General features: G+C 37.3%; 2 protein-coding genes across 3 annotated transcripts in view; one reads left to right on the top strand and one right to left on the bottom strand.

Annotated features, from left to right (window-relative positions):
* Positions 1 to 23,703, bottom strand: part of LOC124163467 (lymphokine-activated killer T-cell-originated protein kinase) — a 53,520-nt gene that overhangs the window by 20,746 nt on the left and 9,071 nt on the right. For both annotated transcript variants that reach the window (XM_046540402.1, XM_046540393.1), the window contains 2 exons: positions 22,387 to 22,534; positions 3,156 to 3,243 (listed from right to left, as the gene is read on the bottom strand). In XM_046540402.1, the coding sequence (XP_046396358.1) occupies positions 3,156 to 3,243; positions 22,387 to 22,534 (236 nt within the window). The remainder of the gene's footprint in view (positions 1 to 3,155; positions 3,244 to 22,386; positions 22,535 to 23,703) is intronic.
* Positions 1,344 to 16,287, top strand: LOC124163496 (phosphoenolpyruvate phosphomutase-like). Its single transcript, XM_046540445.1, has 9 exons — positions 1,344 to 1,444; positions 6,512 to 6,572; positions 6,692 to 6,919; positions 9,302 to 9,384; positions 9,529 to 9,658; positions 9,777 to 9,877; positions 10,819 to 11,016; positions 15,239 to 15,415; positions 15,698 to 16,287. The coding sequence occupies exons 2-9, from the start codon at positions 6,518 to 6,520 to the stop codon at positions 15,779 to 15,781; spliced, it is 1,056 nt and encodes a 351-aa protein (XP_046396401.1). The 5' UTR covers positions 1,344 to 1,444; positions 6,512 to 6,517; the 3' UTR covers positions 15,782 to 16,287.

Raw genomic sequence — 23,703 nt, 5'->3', positions numbered from 1 at the left:
GAGATTGGGTGCAAAGTGAGGGGCGGTACGAAGGAAATAGTATGCGGGCCCGGTCTCTCAGCGATTCTCAATATCTCAAGCGATTGGTTTTCAGGGACCAACAGAGTGATCGCTGGAACCATCATTTTCTGAACCAAAAGGCCATTCCACCATTTTTCCATCGCTTTTTCCGTCACTTAAAGTGGTCACACCTATCATTCAATTAAAAGAAAAGAGAAGCGTAATAATCGCTTTTAGCGGCCGGGGTTCTAATTGTCTGAAGGACGGTGCCAGCAATAGTTTCCGGCGAGGGAAAAAGGACGTCTTATAAGCAACACCAATCTGGACTAGATATAGTTATTGCCGCTTGCGCAGCACCTTTTATCGCACTTAAAAAAATCGCGTTTCCCGTTGCGCCCCGGGTTCCCCTACATCAATTTAAGGGCTTTCCATTCAAACTCTCCACTTACATATAGACTTCAGCCCTCAACCTGCCGACAGCACCACGATTCTTTTGATTCGCTTGTCACGAATTTAAGTTTCCCCGACAGCATTATTGAGATTCCCTGACTTTACCGAACCAAGTTCAAATCCCCTGGCCTCATATACCTGGCCATAAACAATCCTCGAGATGCGTCTGAAATATCTACGCAAGCAACGGGATTAAAATAGCCACCACACCATCCCCATTACCACGCTTATGGCTGACACTTATACGGATAAATTGGCGCCTTCAGAACTAATCCGAAAGGAATCATTCCGTGCTCCTAGGAAGAAAATTTACCGGAGATGTGTAACGCTGTTTAACTATTCTCGAGTTACGGAATCAAGTGATATAGTCATGGATTTTAATAACGGCGGCATAGAGAACTTTTTATTCGAGATAAAAATCTAAAAGTTTCTGTACGCATTTCATACAGCCGGAATTATATTACGTGAAACTTATGACATATTTATGCAAACCACTCAACGACAATATATTATTCGGGAATTAGTTGAATCAGCGAAAACAAGTGATGCATATAATGTTTATCATATAACATATGAAGTTAATCGCTACCCACCACACCATTCCCATTACCACGCTAACCCGAAAGGAATCCCATTACCTACTCCTAAGGAGAAAATTTACGGAAACGATACGGAGATTTTCGGCAGTTTCGGCACTAAGCTGCAAAGGTTCTTAAGTAAAACGTGATACTTGGCACCGAGTCACATCCTTGTTTAAAGCATCCCCCACTATACGCCGTGCTCTTGAATAACTTCCCTATAAACGTTATGAAATACTCACCGAAAATGCTTAGTCTACCGATAACCCCGCTATGGGAATTGATAACCTCAGATTTGTCTCAGTCCAGCGTTCTACATTTCAAGATCACGAAAGAGAGAAGAAGACCTCACTACAAGCAGCGCGAGGTAGGTTGGCCGACACCGGGAAAATTTTGACGACTTTCCACCATCAAAGGTAATTTCGATAATATTTATTGGAAACAATGGGTAATCATCCAGCAGCGACGCAACTAATAGCATAAGTTTACAAATGGAATAAATGGTGTCCGGAGCAATTTGACACGCTGAATGCAAATACGACCAATTAATTGTGCCGTGAAGTCAAGTTTCAGAGATACTCCGGCATTTGAGCGAAAAAATAGGTTACTTTTTTTACTTTACTTACCTGCGGACATTTTACGCTGACTGAGATTTTCAACAGCAAAAATTATTGCGCGGAGACAACGCACAACTTTCCACATTATTTCCATTTTTGGAACGCAAGAATAGGATTTTTTCGCCGAGAGTGGTTTGTTCTGCACAAGGAAACGAACGATGATCATTTAAGTAATTGTATTCAGAACGGCGGTGGTTCCTGAAGGTTAATATTTTCGTGAACAGACTAAGCACGCTAAAATTCTCTGCCAGCATGTAGACCCTAAAATAACCTTAAAACGGCTACCTTCATTTTCATATGCAACACTGCTGACACAAGATTATGGAAAAGAAATTATTTCAAAATTTTCAGACAAAAATTATGTATTTGTGAGAAATTTTCCGTGACCATTATAACGTAAAGAGAGCAGAAAAAAATTATGGGCGAATGAAAACAAGCCAAGAGAATATTTTAACGCATTCCCTGCATGGAATTCAAAATTTTCTTTCCACAATACAGAAAGTGACACATGTAAACGAAAGAGCCCACTCCAAATTTAGCATTGGGATATGAACGAGTTTGGATGTGCATTACATCCGATTGGAACACCTAGATGAAAATCAAATCAGGAATAGTTCGACCAAGCCAGAAACTGTTAACCTCTCATTCAGGGCAAATAAAAATAATGATAAACAATAAGGTTTTTTCATTAATCAACATTAATGATCATAGGTAAACCAATACCTAGTTCATAATTGTAATTTTAACTACTAACATAAAAAAACCTTTGGAAACCTCTGAGACGAGCAATTCCAAATCAAACAGTTTGAGACACTCGTCAATAACTTAAGATGAAGGCCACAATTTTTAACAAGTCAGAATACTGATTCCTACCATGGACTTGGAAAGTAGACATTCCCACTTGTGTTTACTCCTTATGCATTAGCAAATTATAAATAGTGGATCTTGCACTCACTTTTCTCAATGATGCATAAAAATTCTGAGATAAATGATGATTTCCTGCACAAATTAGTGCATGTCCTGGATGGCAAACAAGGCTTTGAAGTGCTATTTCATAAGATCACTTATATATAACAATTTTAACTTCAATTGCATCATTTTATCATTTCCTACACAACATATACATAAATGTTGACTATAAGTTTAACCCTAAACAAGAGGGGCTATGACACATTTTTCCATAAACATACTGGTAAAATTTCAACAATGTTCAATGGGATAAAAAGAGGGAGGTGCCAATTACAAAACGTGGGCATATTCAGCAATGTGACCAAATAGTTTATTAGCCTGTGATAGCAAGTAAATACATTGAAGGAGATAGAAATTGACTACCTTAAAAACTGTTCCAAAAACAAGAGAACAAGACCTTAAACACAGAAAGCCAAGAATATAAAATCCATGTAAGTGTAGTATTCTGAGCCTGAGGTGACTATGGTGACTAGCAGTACACTTAAAACATGTTCTATATAATTATTGCACAATGAACTAATAGACAGTGAAAACAACTTACCTATGAGGTTGGCAACTTTGAGGTTTGGGCATCATTTCTGTTTGGTACCACATTTTCCTGTTCTTCTGCAGGTTTTTTCATTGCACCACTGGAAGTAACAATTTATTTTTATAATTTCAAGATAAAAATAAAAAGTAAAGCTTAATCATTGAATTTGAAAAATTCAAACGTTAAGTATACGACCCCTGACAGAATGCTAAGAAAAAACCAGATTAAAATGGACTACATTCAAATATAGATACCACAGCAAGGAAATAACAATGCAAAATGATAAGCACAAAATTTTAATCTTAAAAATAGTGGAATTATAAGCAAACTAATCATCGAAATCATGATAGAAAACTGCAACTTAGCTACTTTCCAGCATACGAAAGTTCTAAACACCAAACTCTGCATTAGTCTCACTAAAATAATCCCTGTCCTTACTAGCTCTCTCACTGAATTTCATGTCTTGATGTCCCCATTACTACTATATATTATTTACTAGCTGACCCGGCAAAGGTCGTTTTGCCATAGAAATTATTTCTAATTAATATTTTGGTAGTAAAATAAAAAATAGCAACCTTATTGTAAGTGAGTGGGAATGAGCTATATAGCTGAAAGAGGAATGGTGAGTTGTGAACGATGACAACCTAAAAATTAAAAAAACACCAACATTTTTTTAATTCATTGCACTTTTAATATAATAATCAATAACTTTCAAGTTACATCTCTATCACAAATTATGAAAATTTAAATAAGAGAAATGCCACGTATAATTGCCCATGTGAAAAACCTGGTGTACTCAAATCTAAGCCACAAAAAGATATCGTATGGCCATGAGACTTATTGACTGCCATTGCAAATGCCAATCTAATTAGAAATTTAACCTGTTTCAATTCAATTGGCAATGTCGGAATAATAGGGATTCGTGGTAGTAATACATGTTCTCCTTGGAACTTTCCATTCAAAACGTTCGACAACATTTTTCACCAATTTATTAATGACAATTCACGTGCCACTGCACAGCCGTGGTGGGTTCAATTTACGAAGCAAAATAACTGGAGATCCAACCTTGAGTTGTAAACAGTGCGATGGCATTCCTGGCAAATCCAAGGAGTTTAAAAACTCAGGTCGATAATTCAAAGCTTCGCTGGTATCGCAAACTGTATCGATATAAAAGATGTCAAACTACATAAACAATACTGATAGCAGTCATCAAGGGGACAGTATAAATGCTATAATTTCAGCATTTTAATGTATTGTTTTTCAAATTTCATCGTACATGGAAAACGAAAATCGATTGCAAGAATAAGAATGCACATTTCTTTTTCTTTCCAATGGTTTAACTAAATGTGACCATTATTACGAATTTAAATATGCAAAAGAATAAGGTCGGTAGGCATTAATAACATACTTTACATGCATTTCTTATGGAAATGATTTAGGGCCAAAGCCAGGGCCTCATGGGCCCTAGGGAATAATGAAAAATAGTTTACATCCTATTCTCAGACCTACTGAATATACACACAAAATTTCATACAAATCGGTCAAGCCGTTTCGGAGGAGTTAGGCTAAAAAAAACTGTGACACGAGAATTTTATATATTAGACTAGATGACCCGGTGAACTTCGCATCACCTTCGTATCTATCTAAAAATACCAAAGTCAATTACAGTTAATTCTTCTTGCCAAAACTAAAACGGCTTAACCGACTTGGCTACTTTTGGTTATAAAATATTTGTGGATGTCCAAACATTTGATGTCCCTTCTTTCAACCACATCACGGATTATCAAATCGTTGAGCAACAGATAATTATGTCAACAAATAAGTCACCTACCTACATTTTTTTTGGTCAGTACCGCCTGTGGCCTATCACAATGCGGTTATTAAATAAAACTTCCTTGCAATTCAAATGAATATAATATCTTCACTTACATTAGATACAGCACAGTTACAATACAGTTCATCAATTTAATGCTTTCTGATTAATTATATTTTTTTCCATTTTTTTCAGTTTTTAAATATACAAAGATGAGGAAGTCATTTGAAAACAACTGTTTTTTAATGTAGGCCAAGAAGTGTTTAGAATCATTTCCTATCCAAGGAACTTATGACTTTAATGTATTTGGTGGTGGTGCCAATTGTGACAATCTTACTTTTCCACCATCACAGCATAATTCAGTAGATTCACCACTGTATTTTGATGCCTTACAATATTGACAAATGATTTCTATTTCCCCAATCGCTACTGATTTGTCGACTCAATAATCTACTCCCGGATCGTAGTTGAATGATACCCATTTGAGGATTACTGAAGCCCTGCATTTGCAGAATCGTACAATTCGGTTGTGTTGCACTTGCTGTTATTGTGTTTGATGTCATCAAACTTGCACAAACGCCCACCCACTTCACTTTTAGTTGATCTAGAAGACAATTCTGCTGTACCAATATCAGTGCTATCATTACGTCTCACACTGGTCATCAGTATGGTTAGCACGTAGGGGCAGCTTGTTGCACATTTGATTGAATTCTACAGCCTGAGTTAGATATTCTTCTCCTTACCATTGTAAATAGTAAAAAAAAGAAAGTTCTCACAAACTTAGCCGTAAACAGTGTTGCTATCTCAAACTGGATAAATGAATGACTGTCTTAACATAAACAATAAACGGTTGATAACAAAATTGGCCTTAAGTAAGTGAAAAATATTTTCATGCACTAAATTTGTAAATAAATTATGACGAATGAACTTTTCAACGACAAAATCAAAGGATATATTTTGTGAATAAACTTAGAAAGAGATGTCAAACTTCATTAACAATACTGACGGTTGTCAAGGGGAGAGAAAGCCAAATATTCTCAAATTTCAGCATTTTTATGAATTATTTTTTTTCAGAAGTCACTGTCAATCATGCGGAAACCGATAATTAATTGCAAGTATAAGAATGTGTATTTATTTTTCTTTCCAATGGTATACGTTTCAACTACATGCGACAATGATCACTAATTTAAATATGCTAAAGAAAAAAGGCAATATGTAATAAGGAACTTTACGTGTTTTTCTGACGGAAATGAGTCAGGGCCAATTCCAGGGGCCCTGTGGAATAATATTCTCATCGTTTAAGCCTTCCCTGAAAGCCCAAAAATATTTAAAAATCAAAATTAGCAAAATCGGTCCATTCTCGAATTTTAGGGAGATTAATGCAGGGCAATTCATTTTTATTATAAAGATGATGATGGACAAGCTTTCCAGCTGATAGCTATTTTAGTATCATTTCAATAATAACTTTGGTTTTGGATTATTGATACTATAATTCCATTTCGTACGATGTGCGAGGGTTGAAGTATTCTGAAGTATAACAAAACTAAAATTTCAGGCAAGCATGCAACAGTGTTCCCGCTCAATTAGTCTTTTCTGGACTCCTAGCAGAATTCAAGGTAAGGTTTATAGTAAGCCGAGGTTTAATGTCCATTTTGAAGTAATCAATAAATACGAATAATAATTGATAACATAATACTGAGGATGCTAAAGAGTGATTGTTAACACTATATTTCAGGAAAATATGATTTACTTGGAGTAGCTGCACAACATTTAAATGAAGTTATAACAAATTTTGGCCTAGTGAGCAAAATTTCAGCAAGACATGCACATGATAACCACTCAGGAAAGACAGGCGGGAGGATTCAAAAGACAACCATGCTTAAGAAAATGCTGCAAGAACAAAACTTAGCATTTTTAATGGAGGCACATTCAGGATTGAGTGCACGGATAGTGGAGGAAGCAGGTATAATCTTTGTTAATCAATGTCAATCTAAGCTAAAAATGTAAAGTTCTTTTGAGGTTAGCTCACACAAATGGTCTTTAAAAAAATCACAAACAGTCTATGATTACTGATATTGAGAAGACATTCTCCAGCTGAAATACAGTCGACTCTCGTTATCAAAGTTTACGGGACCGAAAATCTGGAGGTTCGTAATAATGAAGTTCATGTGATCGTTTCTTTTAGGAATTGTTGAAAAAAAAACAGTATAACAAACGATATTAAATTACGTGAAAATATATATAAAGAGGGAAATTTGTTTCAGTTTCTAAACAGAAGAATATTGCATGACGCAATCGAGGGTTGATATCTTCCCGAATACATTAAGTCCGATATACGAACTAGATGCCTTCCAAGACCTTGTTCCTAAGTTGATTAACCAACAGTCTGGCCACCAAGTGTTGTCAGATGACAAACAGAATGGTCTAGGTTGAGGTAGGGGGCAAAATTGCCGGGAGGATAGGGAAATGCCTACAAAGGGTTCCATGAAGAAAGGAGCCGGAACGGACAATGAGCATGAAGGACCCAGAGGAACAATCATTTTTTATTTTGCTTAGGCGATTCAAAGAAAGGGCTTGTTTTAGTGCATCAGGCTCCTTTCGGCACTCCTTATCTATGTGACAACGTTGCATGACTAGGCCAGGGTGTGAGGTGCGTTTGGGGGACAGCGATTGGCTGTAAACCATGCTGGCGCTGGGTTAACCACCCCTCCTATTGTGCGTCATCGGACAACTCTCGCTGGCCTGATTGTATGCAAGGAATTGAGGAGTATGGTTATCCTGCAGAATGCAACACTGCATTACACTTATGCGCTACCTCACGGTTGTGACGAACGTCTAGCTGGGCATGCGACGCATCCCGAAAAATAGCTCCCCGTGTCACATCTGAAAAAATAGCTCCCCACGGTGACGAAGCACGGGCTACATGCTGAACAGTTCCTAAATTCACAACGGATTCAATGACACTTTGTTCTGATTCTGCCCACAGTGAGAGTTCCTATATGCCACAACGCATAGCATCGGCCAAATCGAAAGGCGCCAAATTCGAAATTTGAAATTTTTGAATACTGTTATCTCTGAAAATTCATAAATCGAATGTGCGTTGGATGAGGACTAATTGTACATCAAATTTACGAGCTGCAATGAGTTGGTCACCATGACTCCACAGGAATGAAGCTTATTATATGTATGATGTTTCGTGTAAACTGAATAAAGAACCATAATTGACGCTCTTGGGCACAGTAACACGAGAAGAACTCATACGTGACGCGATTAATAAAACTTAGCGTAGTGAATATCCACCTAATTGCCGTTGTTATTGCATAGAACTTTGTAATAAAGTTCATTTTGTAACTGCCGGGACCGAGGTTCATAATTTCATAAAATCGTTTCTTTTACTATAGATAGGCCTTTTCGTTGGGACCAACGATTTGCTTTGTAATAATGAGAACTTCGTAATAATGTTATTTATATTAACAAGAGTCAACAGTATTTAATATTTTCTTTGTAGCACCAGCAATATTTTGTGAACAGAAATTCATTTTACAAACTCAGAAACCCATTCAGATGACATATATTAATTCCATATAACCACGGACTTAAGTGTTTCATGATTTCAAAGATTATTATCCCTCAATGAAAGAACTAAGAGAATATCATTTTACAGACAAAAACCACACAGATCATTGCACTTACTAACTTCTAGCTAAAATCTAACTACAACGCTTAAGATTTATAACAGCGGTTTCCACCAGTTCTTGCTAATCAGCTTAGCCTAAAGACAACAATGCACATAGCAATGCTGACCTCAAACTAAACAAAGAAAATTATGATATAAAAATTAATTTTAACATACTAAATGGAATGTTGGGAATGGCATATTCACATAGTGAAGATTTACCTTTATTAAGAGGCTGAGGAAAAATTGACATTTCACTTTAACAGAAAATATTATTACTTTCAGATTTTTCTTTCAATTTCCTCAACAATCCATGATTTTACAGACAAAATGCAATTCAATGTCATTTTCACATTCCAGGTTTTTAAGAGGGCTGGCCACCCTGATATCAGAAAATGGCAATTTTCTTTAACTAGAATACAATCAATATGCCAAAAATATGTATGTACAGAATTTTGGCAGAGAAAAATCAAGATTTAGCACATAATCACCCCCAATATGAAAAATGATGATTAATGAGAGGCAGGTATACACAAGTAATTTAAATGGAAAATATTCTCAGTAACGATACTACAGATTAAATCATGTTATAAGTTATACTAACCTAATACTTCTAGACTTAAAAATAGATCGATGATTTTCTAATGGAAAATTAAAAAACAATTTAAGGTTTCCATGGTATCTGGGCCAGTGGGTTGAGCATATCTGCTCAACTTGGAGTAAGAGATAGTAATGAAGCATCATGGACACAGGTAAGGTTGCGCTGAGCTATCAATTTTCACTCATTTCAAAAGCAAAAAAATATAAATCAACGAAGAAATTCTTGGTAGGCACTCGACTATATTTTGAGATATAAACAAAATGACACTCATATCATGTTCATGCATTTGATATAGGTTCTAGAAGTGGTTGAGTTCATGGCAGATGCCTCCAACATCCCCATTCTACTTGATGCTGACACAGGCTATGGAAACTTTAACAATGCTAGAAGACTTGTTAGAAAATTAGAAGAGCGTGGCATTGCAGGTAAACTTCTGGAAGTGAGAGATACCTACAGGCATTCACCACTGAACTCTAGTGGATGAATCTTTACAACCAAGAATATATTACATTAACTAAGTACATAAATTATTTTATCACTTAGGTTGCTGTATGGAAGATAAATGCTTCCCAAAAACTAACTCCCTGTTAGATGGCAGAAAGCAACCTTTAGCAGATGTAGAAGAATTTGCAATGAAGATTAAGGTAAGATTAGGTGAGATCACATCATAAAACAGCATGGGTGATTTTCATCTCGGAAGTCATCAATGAATATTAGTATCCACTATAAAACTGAGTGTGTTTATATACACTCATGTGATGATTATACAAAATAGGATGACCATTATTTAAAACAAGGTAAAAAAGCATCTACTACAAAAATCTATCATAGAGTACAGTGAGTAAGTTAACATTATCCATGATAAAAACTAAATATGGTAATTTCCACACAGTAATACAAAACTCAACCAACGACCATGGTTTTAACATATAATGTCATTTTCTAGGTCAACACCTAATCTAGACCTAGAAAATGACATAATAGGTATGTTGAATGCATGGTCGGTAGTTGAGTTTTGTATTAAAGTGTGCAAATTACCATTTGTAGTTTTTATCATGGATATATTTAACTTCCACCAAGTGAAGCCTGAAATGATTTTATAAGTCAACATTAATTTCCACTGTTAGAGAATAATGCGATAAATTATCTCTTTTAAATAAATGTCTTACTGCAACATTGAAAAAGCAACAAAGAACATTTCAGTTCCTAAGCCTAGACTATATTCTCTTCAAGGAGTCCTGAAAACTACACATCAGTAGAGATTCTCATGTCACAACATCCAACACCTAATGTCTATATTATCACTAATTATAAGAAGAATAACATTGAATTATTTCCAAATTTAGTTGACAACAAATACTACCAAAAAAAATTCTCTCATTTTGATGGCCAATAGCCAATCCAGTTTTCCTAGCCAATCCAGATTCAATGGTTCAATTTTTCTCTCACATAAAAAAAATATTGAAGACCATAGCTACAATATCCTTCTCCTTTCCACAAATCGAGGAGTATATGGAATACTACATAGACTGAAAAAGCTATCATTAATATGATGTTTATGAAAACATAGTCTTCCTCTCTTTAGGCATGCAAAGACTATCAAAGAGATGAAGATTTCTGTGTTGTGGCCAGACTGGAGGCCTTCATAGCTGGAAGAGGATTAGAAGAAGCTTTGCTGAGGGCAGAAGCATATCACAAAGCTGGAGCAGATGCAATACTTGTTCACAGCAAGAAAACAGATTCCTCTGAAATTGAGGCCTTCATGAGAGAGTGGGGAGGAAAGGTGGGTAATTTGACACAAACTAGGAAAGGATTTGATATCCTCCTTCACCCAATGAAAATAACACAAGTTCATCAGCTGTAGAGCTGAGGGTTCTTTATAAGAAAATAAGTCATGGTACATTCAAGGTTACAACAAAATTCCCAAATTCGAAGTCCTTATCTATTTCTCCTGACTTTTTCACACTCTTCTCTTGATCATTATATAGAAATTTTGAAGAAAAAATACTAAATTCTTCTAAAAATATACTCAATTTTTCTTAGCAATCTAAGCGACTCATGCTGTTATGACCTATTTTTTCTACAGTAATGAATAAATATAATTTTTTATCATATCGATGTATTTCCAAAGACTAATTTATATTAACTCCACATTTCAAAGATGCAAGCTAACAGCATGGAGGTTTTTGATTCACACATCATAACATAAATTCTCCTTTACACCATGGACAAGATTCCCAGACTTTTCTCTGACCATTAATAACCCATAAGGTGTCATTTCCATAGAGTCCACCTCATATCCCTAGCTTTTTTTCACTAAATTCAATAGTGTAAGGTAAAATATGATGGAACTCTTTCACTGCCAATGTTAAGCGTGGAGGAACTTGCACTTCGGGCCAAACATGCAAGTGACTTCTTTGCAGCGACAAATGTTAGCCATGTCATCCATAGTTACAGCATTTTCCTTGGGTGTTTAAAGCATCACTGTTTCACTGCACAAGTCCATATTTTATAAACAGAGAGCTATCTGTGTATACTTCCAACTGTGTCCCAAAACCAGAAATATCATCATTGATTGCCAAATGGGATAAAATTCACAAACTAAGATTCGACACTAAGGGATTGGCCTGCTCTGTGTGATACAGTGAAACCTCGATATAACGACACCCCACGGTGCACTAATAAACACTCGCTATGGCGAATTGTCGCTTTACCGGAGGTGGAACAAATAATAGCCAATATACCTGTTGCGATCAGATATACAGGAACAGGAGCGGTGCGGCGACAGATAAACATCTATTCGATAAACGTAAGCATAAATCCAGACGAAAGGCGATGTTTTTTTGCATCACTAAATTTCCTTACTCAAATAACGACTAACTATTCAAAAAATTTATAAGCGCCGCACTGAATAAAAATCATGCAAAGCATTGTTTCGTCAATCATTATATTTATCAAACGACAGTTTACCACATTAATTTGAGACTGAGCACTACTTTAACTTCATTTCCAACAGATCGCTAGCAATTACAGAGGTTAAGGAATCTTCATGAAAGTCTTCCAGCGGTGAAACCCTCGCTATGGCGAGAGCCAACACCGAAAGGGTCTCGTAAAAACGAATTTTTTAACACGCTTATTATAGGGTCAATTGACGGTGCATCGGCTATATCTCGTAATAGCGGGGGTGTCGCTATATCCCGTACTCGCTTTAACGAGGTTCCACTGTATTATGAAATTAGCGATAGAATAAAAGTAGTACATGATTATTTCTTTAAGAATGAAAATACTTCTGTGGCTTGAGTGCATGAAACAGAGTATTTAGAGATGTAACATCTGATCTTCACTTCTTGAGAGATATGCTGAACACAAACACAATCATTGCAAAAAACCGTCATAATGCTGCTATGCCAGAGATCTTTTATGATCTCAGTAAGGACTTTCATAGTATCAATCATAAGATACCATTCTCCAAACTTTCAAGGCTAGAAGTTAAGGGCAATGCCCTTGTGCTTTGGATAAAATCTTACCTATCCAACCGGCAGCAGCAAGTAAAATATAGCTACCAATCAGACACTCACTCTAACATAAACTCTATCCAAGCCACTTCAAGTATGCCAAGGTATCTCCCAAGGCTAAATATGTGGACCTATGCTCTGTATAATAATGATAAATGACCTTACAAATTCAATTTTATTTGGGAAGCTACTTCTCTATGCTGATGATACTTCAATAAAAAATTCTGGGGGTAAAAAAATTCAGCTGAGCTTGAGGATATTTCTCGAACCTCCATCTAAGATATGAGCAATTGGTGCCAAACAAATGGGCTCAACATAAATTCTCATAAATCTCTTCACCTGTAGTTCCACCACAAAAAGTACCCTCCCACCTCCAGTTTCTTACATCGTTTAAAAGATAAAATCCTCATCAGATCACATTCTGCCAAGTTTCTTGGTCTAGTAATCAATGAAAACCTGCACTGGTCTGACCACATGCAGTACACCATGAAAACTATTACCCTTGGAATTTTCCTAATCAGAAAACTAGCTCCAATTGTCGCTCTGTACACCCTGAAACTCCTTTTTCATTCAAAAATCCAATCTCCCATTTCATACTGGATCTTTTTCTGGGAAAATGTCAACGTTTTCCACAACATTTTTTCTCTCTAAAAGCAGCCCATTAAGGCATATACTTCACCTACCCCTTTGCACCCCTGGCAGACTTTCATTCAAGAATCATACCATTCTCACACTGCCATCCCCTTCTATACTTAAATGTGCCTTATTTATCAAACAAAACCCCCACATATTCTCCTCTCACCATGATGTGTACCCTTACCACACATTAAATAGTACTAACATTCACCTACACCAAGACTCTGCTTTCCTTTCTATACATAGTCCTCATCATAGAGCCTCAATAATCTATAACAAATTAACACTTTATATTAAATCACTACTTCCTTTACCAGTGCTCAAAAACTGTGTACAGTATTTCCTTCAAGAAAAAAGCCTATTATATATGTACTACATTTCTGAATCCACAGCATCAAAGTGAGACTGCAGTCTTACTTGAACTTTTTCTATTTTTAACTGAGTCCTTCTGTCTTTATTTTTTGCTACTTAAACAATGCTGTTTGATATCTTTATGTATCATTTTTTTTCATGATTTCTTTGCTACTTGCTAACTAACAGAAATAAAGTCATCATCATAATAACCATTAACATTCAGTGAATATTTCAGTAATCATTCATTTAAAGTATCAATTTAACTGTTGTGTAGTCGCCACATCGCACATGCAGTTTGATTGGTGTTAACGGCTTTCAGGAGTAGCTGCATATTGTGCTTTGTCATACAAGCTTTTGTGGCCATTGCAGGTCGCATCATCAGGCGATGAATAAGAAATTGGAAAAAGGTTGTCAATTAATATATGTACTCACAATCCATGCAATCCACTACCTTTCGCCACTCGAGGACTGGGCTGAGAGTTCTTCTAACACCAGCATCACCCTTCTCCCCACTACTCCCGTGGATTGAGGAGGGTTAATGAGTATGTTAATTGACCTTTTTCCAATTTCTTATTCATTGCCTGATGATGCGACCTGCAATGGCCATGAAAGCTTGTGTGACAAAGCACAATACGCAACTGCTCCCTAAAGCCATTGACACCAATGAATCTCGCTGTGAAAGCCTACGTTTCAAAATTGATCGGTCTGAGACAATAGTTGAGCTGATGCTAAATTATAATGCTGTGCTGAATACTGCAGGATAACTACACTTTTCGATACTTTTTTGAAGTACCATATTTCTCCGAATATAGTCCCCCCCACTAATTTTGAGGCTTCAGTTTCGGGAAAAGTTAAAAAAATGCATTTGAATATTGTCCCCCCCTTTCTTTTACCACGGGCATTTTTGGAAAACAAGGGGGGACTATATTCAGACACATACAGTAAATACAAATTCAACAGACAAACAATGTCTCCGAATGCATCTTGCTTGTATGTCAAGGAATAACTATACATCTCCTTTTAAGGCTCACAGTACATAAAAAGCACATGCAAATGTCATCTCTAGAATCTGATGCAAAGAATTTTGCTCATGAACAATATCTAACTTGGAAAAAAGATGGGGAAAGACTAGGTGCATGATTTCATTAACTGTTTTCAGGATAAATTCATAAGTGAGGTTCAAATTTTCATTTCATAAAAATGAGCTAGGATATTTGACAATGGATGATATGCATATGAGGCAGTGACATACGGCAGGATAATAAACAGAAACCAATCAGTTTAACCAGATACTCACTGCTTCAAGGCTACATAGGGATATTTGGACCTGAATAACTTTTTAGCTTTCTTTCCACTTCAAGCAGTGCTTTTCAAGCTTTCACCTTTAGATGAGAAATGATATGCTGCTTTACTTGAAAAATTTCTACCTTAGTCCACGTCAATTACTAGATCATTTAAATATTTTTTCATTGAGTAAAATTAAATGAATTCTTTCAACAGGCTCCAGTGATTATAGTGCCAACCAAATACTACACTACTCCCACAAGCCTATTTCGGGATATAGGCATCTCTGCTGTAATATGGGCAAACCATAATCTACGAGCATCTGTAGTGGCAATGAAGAAAACAAGTGCAATGATTGCTAAGGAACAAAGTTTGAAAAGTATTGAAAAAGAGGTAAGAAAAGTCATTTCAGCTGACAAAACTATGAAATTGAAAATTATTGCATAATTAACCTGATCCCCTAATGAACTTTAGATATGATAAACCTAAAGCAGAATGTCTAATGCAAACTAAGCAAAAAATACATACTTAACATGAGTGATAAGCATTGTTTACTTAATTAATTAATTAATTTACACTCATATAAAATTATAACTATCCTCGAATTCCTTGGAAAAAGAGGATAATCATAGCATTACAAATTAAATAAAAAACTATTGACAAACTTTTTTTCAGGTGGCAAGTGTTCAAGAAATATTTAGACTCCAAAAGGATGATGAACTGAAAGAAGCTGAAGGAAGATATTTACCAAAAATTTAAATAATCACACTTAAAAATGAGAATCCCTTATGACATAAAACTCATTTTCAGTCACAGCCCATATCACTAACCAATGCAGTTTAAGTGAAGACAACTTAGTATTCATCAATGAACAACATTGGCAACAATCTACCTCTATCTCTATTCTAGAATAAAACTCAACTTGTCTTGCCCATTATACCATTTTAATTTTGATAAGTTTAAATTACTTGGGGATATCAGTGTGAGAACTTGAATAGTGATCAGAGTTCATATGACATTATTAAAATTAATAACTTCATGATTCACCTCGTAAAATGTAAACTATTCACAGTTAAACAAATTTCGTAACCTTCTATAAATATTTTGACAGCGAAATTTTTCTGCATAATTTCCCTAAGTTATCCCGGGCAGTTTCATCCATAATATCTAGAGAAATTGGATATTAAAGGATTTCAGTTTGTACCGAAAGTGCAGCAAAATAAAATTTGAATAAATGGGAGAAGTCAACACATTTTACCTCATAATAGATTTAAATTTTTATTTTAAAAATGCCTAACAAGAATTAACAAAAAATGACACAGTGGGGACAGAAAAATAAATAAACATATCAACTGAAACTCTAATTTGTATGACGAAACAAAAATAATATCAAACTAAGCAACTTAGCATGAAAATATTACTGTTGAACACTAAATGACTAGAAATTGAAATAGCATGTATCAGGAAACACCCAATAATTGTACCAAAAAAAGCAAAGGTTTCCATTTCTTCATCTGCTTAATTTTTTTCTATGCAACTTCTTGCTTTCCTTTCAGGGCTTGAATCTCTGTCTTTAACTTCTTCAGTTCATTTTCTTCCTTCTCTCTTCTTCTCTCCGTTATCTTCTTGTCTTTGCCATTTTAGTTAAAGTTTCTGAAGTTAATCTCAGTACTAGATATTTTTTCCATGTGTATACCTGATTAGCTCTGGATCAACTTCCACAGACGACCCACCTCCCGCCTGAAAAATTCCATCCCAAAGCCATCTTAGAGCAATGAGTAGGTTCTCAACAAACATGTCTTTGATCACAGAGAACCCACTCTAAAAGAGGTATTGCTGTATGAGTACAGTATGATAATTTTAACAGCTGCCCATGCATCTTTTGGGTCCTCTTGTTTGTTAACCTGGCTCACATGGAATGCGTCCACTCAATCCATTGTGACGTTACGTCGTAAATCTAGTTGATTTTTCACGTAAGTCCAGACAAGGGAAATACTCCAACCGTCGGTCACAAGCTGGATCAGGGAAAGACTCCACAAACAAGAAAATCAGCTCACAAGACAAATATTCCAAAAAACAATTTACGAGTTATTATCGTTCGATATCTATTCAAAAGTAGAGTATTCAAAATCACAAGTATTACAGAAAACAATGATAGTAATTCATGATCCCAAAGGAAACATTACCAGCTAAATACCCGCAGAATAATTGCTCTAAATTTGCCATGCCTCACTAGACATGTGTCTCCGACCAGGCCACGAGCAGAAGAGAGGTTGCCTATGCAAGGCGAGACAGGATTTGAGGGGAGGGATTCTTCCAGGGAGTGGAGGGGTAGCCAGGCGAATTCAACTACTGCCCACTGATGCGTCACTGCCCCTGCAGAAACGGCCGCTCCGCAAAACACCATTCCCTGGTTTTGAGACAACAGCATACCAGCCAGAATTTTCCCCTCAACTTCTGGGTTGGAGACATCAGTTGAATCAGGGGGATATTCATTGGAACACATGGAGGGGAAGGAGATACTGGGGTGAGGTGTTGGAGGGAGAGACAGTTGTGATAGGACAATGGTAAAACTTCTCACTCCAAGTGCAATACTAAGGCCTTAGCACTGATTTCCCCTTGCTTGCCAAGGAGTAAGTATTTCTCCGCAGTAGTCCTATATAAGTCTTGCATTGCAGGTAGGTTGGTTCGGGGTTGTTTCGGGGCTGTTTCAGAGGCTGATTCCAGAGGCTGAGTTTCCAGAGGCAGGGTTTTCAGAGACAGGATTTTCCAGAGACAGGATTTTGCAGAGACAGGATTTTGCTACAGGGTCCTTTTGCGCGAAAAATCCTTTGCGCGAAAAAACCTTAGCGCGAAAAGTTCTTGGTGGGAGAAGTTCTGCGGATAAGTTCGGAGGAAGTTCGAGGAATTTATGGGGGGGGGCAACACTAAAAAAAATGCCACACCATATCCCTGCCATAGCTTGCAAGCTGTGCTTTATCCACCTGGAATATAAACCTTTTGAACTACATAGATACTAGTGCATTCTGCCCGCAAAGTAGTCATTTGGTTTGCAGAGACTATTTAACACCGCTTAGCTTTTATAAGAATTTTGTTAGTATCCAGATATGATGCAGCTTTGGTATATTTGTATTTCAGTGGGCTCATCACAGCTATTTTTCATATATGCAATGGAGACAAATAACTTCCCATATTTCAAACTTAATTTATCCTCTTTGATGTTCTTCACTCTTATATCACGGAGAGAAAGGGTTGCCTCCACACCAATATTGATTAAGGACAGCTTCAAACAATTTCAACATTATCAGTAGTGTTCAGCTGGTAGCCTCAATTTGCTTTGTTTAGAATGTCTGACTTAAGAAACCGCCCAAACACCTCTCAGGGGTGATCCTCTATGTCACCATGAAGGAATGAGAAGAAAGATTCGGCATCTGATACAACGGTAGCCTTTTAAGTGTCGGGAATAGAATGTTCCTTATCACCTAGCAACTATAAATGGCATTTATAAACAACTTTTTGAGTTGGTTAATGCCCATGCAAAGTTTAATTAAGATCGGCCGGATAGCATTAAAACTATGGCGTGTCAAAGTTCCCAAGTCGCTGTACAAGATGGAATTAAGTCATGAACAGCACTGCTCCATAATTTTCTATAACTTTCATCGAAGCCTCGCCCAGCAAGACTGCGTTACTGAACTTTTTGTTGCTTTTGGCGAAGAAGCACTATCAAAGAAAACCGTTTATCGCTGGTATGCAGAGTTTCAGCGAGGACGCTCTAGCCTCAGTGACGAACTGCATGAAAGGCGACCCAAAACTGCTGTCACTCAAGAAAACATGAATGCTGTACTTAACATGATTATGGAGGATTGTCATGTTACATACCGTGAGATTCAGGCATCATGGGACATCTCAAGGACCTCAGTTCAAAAGATCTTACATGAACAGTGGTGGAATATGAGCAACGATTGCTCTTGAAAATCAAAGAACAGTTAATGCTCAACGGCATACGACCATTTGCTGGCCGGAAGTGATCGCTGAGCTTCGGAAGGATAACCCAAATCGACGCATGACGATCCATCATACAATGCAAGCTCACACACTGCTCGAGTCACAAAGTCGTTTTTGGAACAGCAAAACGTCGAAATTCTTGATCATCCTCCATACAGCCTGGACTTAAGCCCCAATGATTTTTTCACATTTCCCAGAATCAAGAATGTGCTACGAGGAAAGCGCTTCCAGACGTCTTAAGAAGTGGTTGATGTCTACAAAACAGCCATTTTGACTACCCTACTTCGGAATGGAATAAATGTTATAATGACTGGTTCCATCGAATGCAAAAGTGCATTGACTATCATGGAGAGTACTTTGAAAAAAAAAAAAAAAAAAAAAAAATGCATTTTTGTATCTCCTTTAGTTTTCTTCATTCCCGACACTACCCTCATACACTTCGAGAAATGGGTCAAAAGAACACCGGTGTCACATACAAATGAAGATGACGCCAAATGGCCTCAAATATTGAAAAATAATGATTTTCCTGGTGAAAAATATGAATATGCCTACTTTACAGGGACATGGCACTAAGATCTGTAAAATCTGTTCACTCACAATCATAATATTCCACTAATCGGAAGATCCCCTGAGGATTAACAGCAAGTCACTGCTGGAAACATCAGGAGACATGGAAAACATCAACCGGTGGAAAACCCGAGGAAGTGCAAAATCTACCTTACCACAACTGAAGGACTTGTAGATGAAACACAAGTCAGCATGTGATGAGAAAGTGACAAAATAGGGGGAACCGCGTGCGAGGAAAATTTGCATACTGTCAAATAAGTCGAAAGCTTATAAAAATGATTTATAATCACTTAAAATGTGTATAAAAATCTAAATAGCATTCTTTTGATAGCATGTAACCAGAAGAAACTTAAAATACCGTATAAGCGCGTGTAAGAGGCGCACCTTTTTTCCCAGAAATTGCAGCCAAAAATGAGGGTGCGCCTCTTACACAAACTTCTTATCTTCCCCCTCCCCTTCACCGGTCGCAAGTCTAAGGGGAACTGAGTGTCATTGGTTTTCAGTGTGAGTCAGTCATCTGTAATCCTAGGTAAAAAACAAGCGGTAGGCAGGGGAGTTTCTCCCTTAGTGACGTATTTTTAAAATGCTCCTGTTTGCTTTTCTTGTAAGCATCGCACCGTCACGTCGGTGCCCCGGAGGTGAGCATGGAAATGATCGCGCGGGGGTTTTTCGCTCCGGAGGGCGCGCTAAATTTACTGCCACGAGTGGACATCCCGCGGCATTTATACTGCATATAGTAATCGGTTATCAAACGTAGAGAAACGCGTATTTTTGGATGACATACCTGGTCAATAGTCAATATCTGTCTTGCTGAGTAATTTCCATTACGCTGAGGACCTGATTTTCCAAAAATCATCTTCAGACGCTAATATGAGGATTATTGCAACTGAAAATTATATTGGAGTCAAAACCTGCGCTTTGAAAAATTCGAACGAGTGTGTTTAATGTTGGACTAAATTGTGGACGGAAGAAATCAGAAATGCTTATAAGTGAAGAGCGCGGAAGGAGAGGTCCAGGGGAAGGAGCGCGAACCCTCCGTCTTCGAAGCAAGCAACAAAATATGGAGGGGAAGGAGCGCGCTCCCTCCCCTCCGTTATTCAAGCTACGAGGCTATGAGCGAAGGAGCACGGGAAGAACACGTCCGATCTTGCATGTGACGTCGTTGCCTTCAAAGCGAAGGGGCGAAGGCGCAGCAAAGTGATAAACACAGTTTGCGTTGCCTTAAGCTTCCAGTCCGTCTCGTCTTGTTTGAATGCGCTTATGCTATGCTTGTTTCTTCCGAAATTGTCCTGTTTGGACTATTTTGAATATTAGTAGCCTTGTTGTAACTCTTTGTGTCAAACAATTAGAGCTTAAAAAACTCAAATTCTGTCAGATATGCGTCGCGTTAGATCTCTTTCTTTTTTTTGAACCTCGTGCGTGTCATACAATTATTGAAAGCTATCGAGATATCTTCGGGCTCAGTAGATGACTCACCTAGCATTTGGCCTCCATAAAATGGGAGATCGATCAAGGTCAGTTGGTGAGATGGGGTAGGGATGAAACACGTTTCCATTGTTCCCCTGTAACTTGATATTTTCCTATTTTCCTGTGGGGTCTCGGAAAGGAAAAAAAACGGCAGAGGCATTGGCTGATGGAGGGCCGAGTGTGGTTCCGTTAAATCTACGATGTGGTTATTACCCCACGGCGCTGAGATTGCCCCGGCGCTGAGATTGTTGTCCAAGCTCTTGGGAAGGTTCATGCTATGTGCCTGTCGTGTTTTGCCTTAAAATTTTCCACGGCTGCAATTCTATTGCAATACTCCTGCGAGAGCATTTAAACAAAATTCTTTGTGAATAGGACAAGCATCGTAGAGCAACGGCGTACGCGAAGAGAGGATCGGAACTCTTTCTACTCCCTCTTATGCCGCTATTACCGCCGCAGTTATCAAAATTTCCTCTTTTAATTAATATTGAAAGAGGAAAGTTCGATAACTGTCGAAATTCCAGGCCTACGTCTGCAACACCGCACGATAGTATTAAAAAAAATGCCGCAAAATTTTTTTCTTCATAGCTCCGATGCTCAAAATAGGGGTGCACCTCTTACACACCCTTATACGGTACTTTGTTTTATAGCAGGCAATTAAAAATATGTTTGGATTAAAAATATCCGAAGATTCGACACCTGAAATCAAGTGTCTGATCCGGATCTGAAAAAAATCCTGGATTCGTTCATGTCTAGTTATAAGTATTGAATATAGTCTTGTTTATATCTAAGACTAACTGATGGCTTATTTCACACCCAATCTACAACTCTTACATTTGGAGAGTTATGGCAAGATGGGTAGAGAATCAATGAACATCTTTCTTGAGGTGGAACTTAATTCTAGTAGTACACTTGTAGTATAAAAGCTACACAATGCACATAAGTTCATATGATCTATTAAAGAGCAACAGCAGTCAAAACAGGATTTAAAAATTCAGGTCAAAAAGTACTTGGTTTCCAAGACATTGGCTACGATGAAGTAACTTGATATCACTAAATGCTGTATCAGTCAACTAACTATGTAATGACAAGCAATTGATAGCTGAACAAATTGAAATTCAAATAATATAAAAAAATCAATATTACCACCAAATTTTAAATGTCCCAGTTGCATCTTTCGATATCCTCTCAAAGATGAGACCCAACATTTAATGTGAATGTGATTAACACACACTAGAGAGTTTTTAATTAACGAAAATGTTGCCAAAAAACTATAGAGCTCCAAATTGAAGGAAGGTATTTCAAGAGAGAGCTAATAAGAGAGTTACCTGGCCTCGATTAACTGCAGCCATTCCAAAGCCTGCTGTGAAGTAGGCCTTTTTAAAGGATCTTCATCACTACAGCAATGAATTATCTCAACTACTGGAGTATAGGCAGGATCCTCTAAGCAGCCAACTGGGAAAGGAGGCCTGGTTCCTGAAAATATTTATACATTTATTAATAAAAACAAAATCAGCACCTTTCCACACCATAAAGTAACCCTAAGCTACCCAAGTCATAATGCAGTAGATGCATTCTATCACGAAAAATTTGTAGATGTATGAACATTAAGACAAGAATGATTCAATGCATATTATATATAGCTAGTTACTGTGACAAATGAATATATGTAAATGGTGGTAGAAGAGCATAATTTACAATATCCCAAGCTGATGGAGAATACCGTATTAAATTGTGTAAGAGACGCACCTTTTTTCCCAGAAATTGCTGCCGAAAATAGGGGTGCATCTCTTACACTAATTTCTTATCCGACACTTGTATCTGGTGAGACGGGGTCGGGATGAAACACGCTTCCATTGTTCCTGTGTAACTTGATATTTTCCTTCGAAGATAATGATTTATGGTCTGTGTGGTCTCAGAAAGGAAAAATAAACCTTAGAGGCATATGGGATGAGGGCCGAGGGAGGGGGTTAGTGATTTTATGAAATGTTCGACTCAGTTACTTTCCACGTGGTTATTATCCTACTGGGCTTAGATTCCCTCGATTGTAGCTCAATCTCTTGGGAAGATTCATGCTATGTGCCTGTCGTATTTTGCCTTAAAATTTCCATGGCTGAAATTCTGTTCCATAACTCCAATGAGAGCTTTTAAACAAAATTGTTCACAAGTAGGACAAGCATTGCAGTGCAACGGCATATGAGAAGAGAGGATCGGAACTCTTTACACTCCCTCTTATGGGACGTTGCATTCATGAAAGCATTAATTTAAAATTTCGGATCCAGATTCAATGTTGTCAGCTAATTTGGATCCAAAGTATCTGGTGAAGGGCAATTTACACGGATATTTAGATCCGAGGTACCCAATCCGGCCATCCCTAGTGAGCATCATAAGGTTAAGACTATGTACAAGAGAATACCTACCTCTTTGAGTGCCTAACTTGTCGTGTAAATTTAGCTGAAATATGCCACATAAGTTTTTAGTATAGAAAGTGAAAATTTTGATAATGGGGAACTTGCATGAATTTTTTTTATTTCACAAGCGGACAGAAAATTATTTTCTGAATACAACAAAGAAAACCGCATGTATATCTGAGTTTTCCTTCGCGAGATATTTAATGATACATATAACGAATTTTAAAGCGCGGG

The sequence above is a fragment of the Ischnura elegans genome, chromosome 1 (genome assembly GCF_921293095.1).
Source record: "Ischnura elegans chromosome 1, ioIscEleg1.1, whole genome shotgun sequence".
Classification (NCBI taxonomy): Eukaryota; Metazoa; Arthropoda; class Insecta; order Odonata; family Coenagrionidae; genus Ischnura; species Ischnura elegans.
Note: the sequence above shows the minus strand (reverse complement) of the source record. Positions and strands in the feature narration are given on the sequence as shown.